The following is a 9,831-nucleotide window of genomic DNA, read 5'->3' as shown; positions in this document are numbered from 1 at the left end:
CACAGGGGCGAACGCTCAACTAAAGGCCAAATGTGAGGCAGTGTCAAGGGAGACATTAGGAAGAAGAAAGTTGTTAAGAAAGAAGAGAAAAGATAAGATCCCAAATTTAGTCGGCTCTTACGATCATGCAATGGGGGCAGCAGGTACAATTCTTACGCCCTACCTGCAGGGCATATAGGTTTTGGTGACTGTAACAAGTCGGCTGCCTTAAGGGTAGAGCCTAGCGAGTATGACCGAAGTCTGTAAAAGTCAACAAAACATAACAAAAAATAAATATATATCAAAAAAAAATTAGTCCTGCTATTCTCAATAACCCATTCTATATCATTCTACTTTCAGGTGATGAAAATAGTGGGTCACGAGGTGGAAGTGTGTTTCTGTGACAGGGATGGTCCAGAAAAAAACCAGGTTCAGCATCCAGTTTCAAAATTGGTGTCAAAGCTGAGGCCACCCAAACGACAGAAGCAGAGATGGCAGCGGAGTCTGCAGTGTGCAAAAGTGGGTTTTCCGCATGTTTCATTGCCTAATAATTATGATACTTGAGGCCAACATATAACAAAAAATGTTGTTTCCTGTTGACCTCATGGGGATAACAAAATCCAGTAAATAAACGCAACTTCATGAAATGGTAATTAAGCATACCAAGTTTGAAAAAAGATAGTTATAAATCGTGGGAAGAGACCTTCGAACAAATCACACCAATATGATAAATAATGCTTTAATTAAATAAGTTCACAAAGGGCTTATCATCGGTCCATATCTCTAGTTAATGTTGTCAAACTGCAATTCAGGAAAACACAAATTGATGTCATGGTTATGAAACATACCAAGTTTGAATTCTTGGAAGAGATAACCAGACAAACCACATCAATTTTGATACATAATGCCCCATTTAACTCAGTTCTACAGTGGGCCTAGTACACAACTTAATGTCATGGTATACTTAGTTTGAAAGAAATTGATTATTAAGTGTAGGAGGAGATCTCCACACAAACCCAATGTATTTGCTACACAATGACCATATTTGGCAAATATGCAATACTGTTACTCAAAAAAATGAATTTTTAATTTGGCTTTGGGAAGCGATAGAATGCCAAAAGGTCATATATGCCGAATATCTGTAAAGTAATATTTTGACACCTTTTAACTCTTGGACGTGCATCAAAAAAAGTATTGTTTTCACATAATCAAGTTCAAAGCATGTCAAAAAGCAGCTTTATTGATCAACTGTACTAGTCATGTGACATTCATTGATAAACAGCTTACACCAAAACTATTAACGTTTGAGAACCAACGTAACCGAAGCTGGGGTGACAACATTAGGGGCGTGCACGGTTGGCTGTCCGGAACATCCGGAACAATTGGAACTGCAACCGAGTAAGACAGAACAGGATCGGAACACTGTTCTGGACATGTGCAGCCTGTCCCGCCAGAAGAGGTGGTGTGAGTGGAACAATGACGTACGCAAGATGGCGACAGCATGGTGAGTGAACTACGATCGTCGATGTAAAAAACGCCGTAATGGTGCAGGTTAACGTCTGATAAGTGTTCTTGGAGTATTATTATTTTTGTGTGCGTACAGTCGATCACTTGTGCAAATTTGCGTCAAACGATATCATTTTAAAACCCGTGCCAACTGCCAAACCCTGTGATCATGTGCTTCTCAAAAGCATTTGCATTAGGCCTAGCTAGGCTATAAATTTTGCAATAATATTCCTGTCTAATCTAATGTTTGTTTGTCATTTTGTAGAGTTCAACTCAAGATTCCCTTATAGCCAAGTGGACTTGCTTTATGTGTAAACAACACCCGACAATCTACTCCTTAGAAGCATTTGAGGAACAGGAAGAAAGTAAAAAATATATTCCGTTGTTTGTTGACGGAAATTATAGGTACATGTGATTACAACTTGCTAATTACATCAACGTTTTGACTAATATTCAATTCCAAAAAGTATCCTGCATGAAGTGCATTTTTTATAAACAATTAGGCCTATGATTTGAATGATTATGGTGTCAGATTTTATCTTTTTAAAAAGCCATGAGAATTGACACATTTTTTTCATGTAATATAGTTATATAGACTAATATGTTGTTTTTAAAACCATACTGTACATGTAGCCTATAGCTTCAAATAATACAGTACAGTTTTTTTAATTTGTTGCACAAATTGTGACAAGTTGTTTTACTAATTGTGAAATTTTATCATTTAAGTCATTTTAATGTAATATTCTTTATATGTGTTTTATTATTATTATCCAGGATATTCCTTCGGTGCACCCTATGTAATAAAACATTCCATGCACACTGTGCCATCTACGACACACTAGAATTGCTGCAGAGAGAAACAGCTGATTTAGAAATTTTATGCAATCCCTGTGCAAATGGATATGGCCAGCAATAAAAGGTACTTTAATTTCACAAATCATGAAATTGTGATAAAGTTTTTTTTTCCATATTCATATAACTACACAGTACACAGAAACATTCCTTTAAAAAAATGATAAGATAAATTTATTGCAAGACTTTACAATTATAAATAAAATAATACAATGTTGCCACACGAAGGTCAGGTCACTCGCTATTTTAGAAAATCATTGTCGGTGCTAGTGGATTTTCACCAAACTGCCATACATGTTAAGATTAAAAATGTGGTTTTAAATAGTTAGAGTTTCAGAGTTATTGCCAGTAAGACAATGTCTCTTGCTTTTTAATAGCTCATTGGATTTTTAAGCATTGAATTTCTCTTGCATGCTGACAGGCCATCCTGAACTCATCGGGTATTGTCACAAAAATACACTATTTATTCCCTGAGGAGTACCGGATGGCTGACAGGCAACCTATTTTCTTAATATATACATTGATATAATTTATACAACCTAATGCATGTTATATTTTGCTTATTATAGTGTTAAGCTTCAAATCAATACACCAAGTGGCAGTATTTCAGCATACATGGAGCCAGAGATGGCCGAATACTACAGATCTAGTAAGTAATTTAATACTTTAGCATGTAAATCAATTAATTACCATCACATTATGGGCCTTAGGTATACTCAATAGTTTGATATTGCTGACAGGAACTTGTTCCACCCAAGCTTGTGTTGGACCTCTACTAATACCAAGTTTAATGCCAAAGACTCTGTAAAATGTACTCTTAAAAATCCTTGATGGAAAAATAGCAATACACGTAACTCCTGCAATTCACTACCATTTGAATAAATAGTTTTTCTTTCACTTTGATCTAATTTCTTTTGATTTTGTCCATATACATCTATAATATTTATCTTGTGTTTGTTGTTTGTAATAGACAGTGAAGCCCTTGGATCCCTTGTTAAGGAGCATCTTCAGATGTCTACTACATTTGATGGTGCAGCCAATTCTATCTCAAGCCCTTCATCAAGGTCAACCAATGTCATCAGCCCAAGCTCATCTTCTGTCATCAGACCAAGCCCAAGCTCATCTTCTGTCATCAGACCAAGCCAAAGCTCATCTTCTGCTGTCAGACCAAGCCCAAGCTCATCTTCTGCCGGCAGAGCAAGCCCAAGCCCAAGCCCATCTTCTGTCATCAGACCAAGCCAAAGCTCATCTTCTGCTGTCAGACCAAGCCCAAGCTCATCTTCTGCCGACAGAGCAAGCTCAAGCCCATCTTCTGTCGTCAGACCAAGCCCAAGCCCATCTACTAGCACTTCTTCAACAGGTAATACCAACCAAGTGGTAATAAGACTTAAACAGGTTCTGATAATGTGCATTTATGTGGGGTTTTCCTCATTATTTTTGTTTTAATGGCAATTATTGAATAAAACAAGTACATTTAAATCAAAGGGACATGTGTTTATAAATGGGATACAAAGTCATTATTTTAGGATGAACTTTGGAGAATTTTTTAGTTAGTTCAATTTCAAATGATATACATGATACTTATTTTATATGTGGCATTTAATTACTACAACATTGATCAAAGGTTAAATCAAAATAGAGCCACATAAGTGTTATGGATATCTTGTTCCTTGATTTTTCAGTGAACCAAACTTAACATTTTGTGGGAAAATATTGGTGAGGATTATTACTTTATTTGAGTCATGAGATATGTCCTATTTTATACCACAGATACAGAGGGTTCGGGATGCGGTGCATGGAATAGAAGTGCAACATTACTTCTCCTAGAAGATTATAGGATAATCTCGAAGAAAGTTGAAGCTGGTCAAAAAACAAAGAAATCCATGTGGAATGAAATCTCAGCAAATCTTAAGAAAAGGGGTTACAGCTATACACCAGACCAAGTTAGTGGAAGATTTAAGACTTTGGTAAGGGGTTATAAAAACTTCAAAGATCATCAGAAGAAAAGTGGGAATGGAACAAAAGCTTTTGAATATAAAGAAGAAATGGAAGAATTATTGGGGCAAGATCCTGCAGTTGTACCAGTAATAGCACTGTCCAGCACAGCACAGAATGATACAGATATTGATGATAGTCTAGACACCAGTAGAGACGGAGATGAAACTGAAGATACCACTAGTGCAGCAAGTAATGCAACAGTCTCTGAATCTTCCAAGAGAAAGAAGCCAAATACAAATGATCCTGTCGATGCAAACAAGAAAAGAAGATGTTCCTCGAGAGCTGATGTTATCCAGTCTTTAAATGATTTTATGAAAAATCAAGAGTCAGAAAATGAAAAGAAAGAAGCTCGACATAGAGAAAAACTTGATGTCTTGAAAGAGTTGGTGGGAGCTTTAAGCAAGAAATGATTTATGTTTTTTACTTTAATACCGTTATTGGGGAAAATGGACAGACATCAAGTTTAAGGAGAGATCTGGTATCTTTTTTGTTGTTGTTGTTTATATTTGATTTTTTATTGGCCTCTAAAAGGTTGTAGAGATTGAGATTTGATTGAATCGTTAGTTTACATGTTTTTAGTTCACCTGGTCCCTTGAGCAAAGTGATCTTTTCTTGTGGTGCATCATCTGCCTGTCATCAATATTTATCTTTAAAAAGACATTTTGGACAACAAAGTTTGCAAACAGATGGCCTTGACCTATATTACAGGTCATGTGAAAGGGAGGAGGGTGGCAATTTTTAATTTGTGAAAGCTGCTTGCTATTGTAGGCATGGTAACATAATCTGAATGGTCCATAAATTGTATTATATAATAGTAATAAGTTCAATTTCTTGACATTTTCCCTTGTACCGGTATAATGTTTTTCACCTTGTAACCATACAGTGCATTTTCGAAGAACAATGTTATATACCTCAACCTCAAATTCACTTTGTTATCAGAGAGTGAATGTTTGATTGCAAGTTTAACCATGACCATTTGTTTTATGCTAATTTTTTTCAACTGCATTTGGATATGTGTTGATGTTGATATTGTAAAAGTTTTAAAGAAAATATGTATTCTATTGGCACCCATCTATATTGAATATAGAAAAGCTGTTAATATATCTAATCTTGTATATGTTCATATGCATATCAAAATCAGTGGCTTTCATCTAAAAGCTACTTAAAATGTATTAGGGGGAAAATGGAGCAAGAAGGCACTTTTTGTCATCCCCATCATTTATGAGTGTGATTATTTGGTCAGTTGCTCGCTGAAAGTATTTGTGATATTTGTTGTAATTATGCCAATGAACAAATAGTTTACCTTATGACCTTCACATTGTCCTTTTACACAGTAGGGGACAACAATTTGGTTGTTACTTTTTCCCCAAATTTTGTACAGCAAAACTTTTGTTTTTAATTTATCAGGCAGATATATACATGTTATTTTGTTAAAGAATAAAGATTTAATTACAAAAATCAGCATGGTATTGTATGTGCAATATATTTTAATACTTTGAAAAAATGAAGAACAATCCAAGGAAGGAAGTATCTGTGTACATATTCTGAAATTTTGAATTGAAAGCAAGCCAATGATGATCTATCAGTAGCAGTACTGTTATTGTACAATGCCAAGAATACAATCTCACTCACACTCTGTTTAATTACTCACAATAACTATTCAACAGATGATGAAGTCATATATCCTTTTAATTCAATGTTAATATACACACCATATGAATGAATTCACACCAGTCGATTGGCAATAATATTTCTTTTGAGAACTCCTTCCGCATCATTTTCTACAATGTTTGGAACAGGTTGGTGATGATTTGGCTGATCACCATCTTCCTCCAGGAAATCACTGACCTCATCTTTTTGTAAAATGCATATATTATGCAACACAGAACTAGCCATAATTATCTGACATGCAGTTTTGATACTGCTTGTCTGAAGGTTTTGCAGACGTCGAAATCGTCCTTTCAGTAGCCCAAATGACCTCTCAATAACGACTCTACAGGATGAATGGTAATGGTTATACCTTCGTTCACGGTTTCCGAGATGGCCATTGTCTCTATAAGGTGTGAGTAACCATCTTCTGATAGGATAGGCTCCATCAGCCAGAATGCAGTAAGTATTGTTGCAGAGTTGCAACCCATTGTTCCAAATGTCTGAGTTTTTAAGGACACGTGCATCGTGGCAACTGCCAGGATATCCAACAAAAACGTGTGTTAGTCTCATATCGTGTCTACAAACAGCTTGCATCTGGATAGAGTAATATCCTTTACGGTTGAAATAGGACTGGGGATGATCTTTTGGCTTACTTATGTGTATGTGTGTCCCATCAAGCGCTCCAATGATACCTGGAAAACCATTCCTTTGTGAAAACACATCAGCTTCTTCTGCCATTTCTCCTGGACTTGGCCATTTTATGAACCTAGATTTTAAGTGATTTAAGATAGTTTTTATAATCCTCTTTCGGCATTCAATGACGGACGCTTCACCAATTCCAAAGCGGTCTGCTATTTTATTTATAGTGTCTGTGCCACCTAAATACCATAATGTGACATATAGCTGTTTATCAACGGGTATAGGATCATATCCTCCTGTGTGATGTCTTTGCCAATCGGGACATTCTGTTATGAAATCTACCAGAACACTAAATGTATCTCTAGACATCCTGAACAATCTTCTGAATACTTCATCTGTGTACATAGGGATAACTTCTTCTGCGTATCGTCGTATCTTTGCTCTTTCATCTGGCCTAAAAATTGAAATTGAAATTAGGAGTAAGATATTGGAGGTTAATGTGTTATAATAATTTAATATCATAAATTTTGTTTAATTTTTGACAGCCATTCGACCCTATAGGCCTAGTATATATTAAAACATTAAAATATATAATCCTGAGCATTTAAGCAGTAATTCAAAAATGGGGGGGGGGGGGGGGGGGGGGGGGGGGGGGGGGGGTGGAATTACACTAGATCTACATTTTGTGCATAACGATTAAATCCTTGAATGTGATTACAATTTCGGGTGAACAGTCGCAGAGACGTAATGTATGTTTTGGTAGACGAATAAAATATAAATACAGCGAATACAAACAAAACAATATATTGAAAATACTTACATTGATAAAGCTATCAGTCCAAAATGTAATGGCACCGTGACACTGGAGTCTTCGTCATCTGAAGAGTCAAAAAGCTCTTCTATGATGACAAGTGCTGCCGCTGTTTCCACAGGATCCGCCATTTTGGATGTGCTACTTCCTGTTCCAAATTACTCGGTTCGCGTATCTGTTCAGCACATCCGGAACTTCACTGGAACAGCCCAACCGTGCACGACCTAGCTCTCCATCTTCTTTGAAGAAAGATAATATCACAAATTTAGTCGCCTCTTACGATATTGCAATGGGGGCATTAGGGACAATTCCTACGCCCTACCTGCAGGACAGAGCCAGGAATCAAGTAGGACATTTTTCATTCCTTGTACAGGCTTTATCCCTACCCTTCTTGACACTTCCACTACATACTTGGGTCATGGATTCATCTAGTGTGGCTGTGACGGTCTAAGTCCGGAAATTAGAGTCCGCCTCTATCCGCATATTAGTGTATTAGTTACAAGTTCCCATGTCTACAGTACCATGTGGAAGCGTCGGTGTCACGCTATTGTTTTCTGATATACTGGCCTCCCTAAGGAGTAAGCGTTGACAATTAATGTGTGGTTTAATGCATAATATATCTATGATGCTTATTATTATGTCTCATCTTGTAAGTTTGGTAAATCGTGTAAGGCTTGGCCGAGTAGGTCCCGCCATATTTCAATCTACATTCGAATAACCTCATTTGAGCTGTTTAAATATTTTATTATTAAGAATATGAAAGATAGTGAGCAATTTCTCATAATTTTATCCGGTAGGAACATACAATGTTTTGTACGATTTGTTTAGCATTGAGTATTGTGTAATTTATGATCCGGTGGTACGGAACAAATAATAATCTTACTCTGAATGCTATAATGAGGTCATTAGGTTCATATAAGTGAAATCTTACCAAATGAATAGTGTGTTATATTTAATTGTATTTGCAACATGATTTATTAGGTATAACAGTTCTTGGTCTGTCTAGAGACAATTACTTGTTTCTATTAATTTCCTCACTTTTATGATTTTTAATTTTGTTTTCTCTCTTGAGGTGTGATGCAAATAAAGGGAGCCTACATCGACTTTATTCGTCCTTTATGATTATGAAGCATTACACATCACAGTGGAAGTTGTCGGAAGTAGGTGGCACTAACCTATATTTCGACCTATGATTAACATCAAAGGGTAAGGTTTTTTCCTGCATAGAACTCCTTACCGATGGCATATATTCACATACGTGTCGTGTGTCAAAAATAAGTCATTCACGATGACCTATATTTTGCTCATTTACCTAAATCGAACAAAAGAGGACTATCTTGCTGAACAAGCTTTTTTTTATTATAAAATGAGTATTCATTGCATCATCAGGATATTAGCATACTATTAGTTTGAAGATTATAGCCTATATGTCCTTTGTGACTTTGAATGAAGGTCAAGGTCATTCATTTGAACAAACTTAGTAGCCCTTCACCCCAGGATCCTACAGGCCTAATATCAAGTACATGGGCCTCTTGTTGAGAAGTCATTTAAAGAGTTTAGCCTATTTCACCTTGAATGAAGGTCAGGGTCATTTAATGGAACAAACTTGGTAGCACTTCACCCCATGATGACACAGGCCTAATATACAGTCCCTGGGCCTTTTAGTTATTGAGAAGTCGTTTAAATGAAATACTTGACTTCGGACAGACGGACGACGCACCACGTGAGAAGGTCGCCTGCCCGAATAGTGCTCTGGATATGCCCATTTCTTACCACGTGGGAGGCTACTGGATTATTTACTTAAAGGGGGGCCGAGACTATAAAAGGAAATGGGCGGAGCTTATTTCAAAATGTTTCACTTTTTCAGCAGGTTTCAGCTCAGAGGCAATGTTTTTTTTTTTTGTATACAGTAGACATCAATAATTTATTATGCTGAAAATTGGCATGCAACTGCCTCTAAGTATGGTTAAAATATCTGCTAAGTGTCATGTTTGAAAAAAATGTATTAAAGTAGCAATTTGAAATACAAATGTTGAAGTGCTGTTTATTTGGCAGTTGCTTGTTCTATATAAGGAATATTGACCTTTGCTAACCCCATACAACAACATTCACAAGATTTCCCCACGTGGCCCTATCTCATGCACATGCTGTGTGTATGTGTGTGTATAAGTAAAATTGCATGCTTACATACCTTATAACAGAAATGTTTGGTATTACATTATTTCCCAAATTTTTGAAATGATCCCATACCGATATATCCATTCACCAAGAATTTAATCACAAAGTTGTTTTTTCATATTCAAGTTGATTCACAAAAATAAAGTAGCAAATATTTTCCACTCTGTGTAGTGTTGAAACTTGATGATCTGTCTTCATGTGATATTTAAACCAAGTAC

The 9,831-nt window shown here is 36.3% G+C and overlaps 2 protein-coding genes across 2 annotated transcripts; one reads left to right on the top strand and one right to left on the bottom strand.

The window, feature by feature from the left end:
• Positions 1-1,488: 1,488 nt before the first annotated feature.
• On the top strand, positions 1,489-4,745 carry LOC117332088 (uncharacterized serine-rich protein C215.13-like). The gene is made up of 5 exons (XM_033890973.1): positions 1,489-1,890; positions 2,260-2,404; positions 2,907-2,986; positions 3,308-3,697; positions 4,108-4,745. The coding sequence occupies exons 2-5, from the start codon at positions 2,382-2,384 to the stop codon at positions 4,743-4,745; spliced, it is 1,131 nt and encodes a 376-aa protein (XP_033746864.1). The 5' UTR covers positions 1,489-1,890; positions 2,260-2,381.
• Positions 4,746-5,425: 680 nt separating this feature from the next.
• On the bottom strand, positions 5,426-7,648 carry LOC117332372 (putative nuclease HARBI1). The gene is made up of 2 exons (XM_033891259.1): positions 7,445-7,648; positions 5,426-7,078 (listed from the first exon to the last, which is right to left on the bottom strand). The coding sequence occupies exons 1-2, from the start codon at positions 7,564-7,566 to the stop codon at positions 6,061-6,063; spliced, it is 1,140 nt and encodes a 379-aa protein (XP_033747150.1). The 5' UTR covers positions 7,567-7,648; the 3' UTR covers positions 5,426-6,060.
• Positions 7,649-9,831: the final 2,183 nt, after the last annotated feature.

The sequence above is a fragment of the Pecten maximus genome, chromosome 8 (assembly GCF_902652985.1).
Source record: "Pecten maximus chromosome 8, xPecMax1.1, whole genome shotgun sequence".
NCBI classification, from domain to species: Eukaryota; Metazoa; Mollusca; class Bivalvia; order Pectinida; family Pectinidae; genus Pecten; species Pecten maximus.
This window is presented reverse-complemented; position numbering and strand designations above follow the sequence as displayed.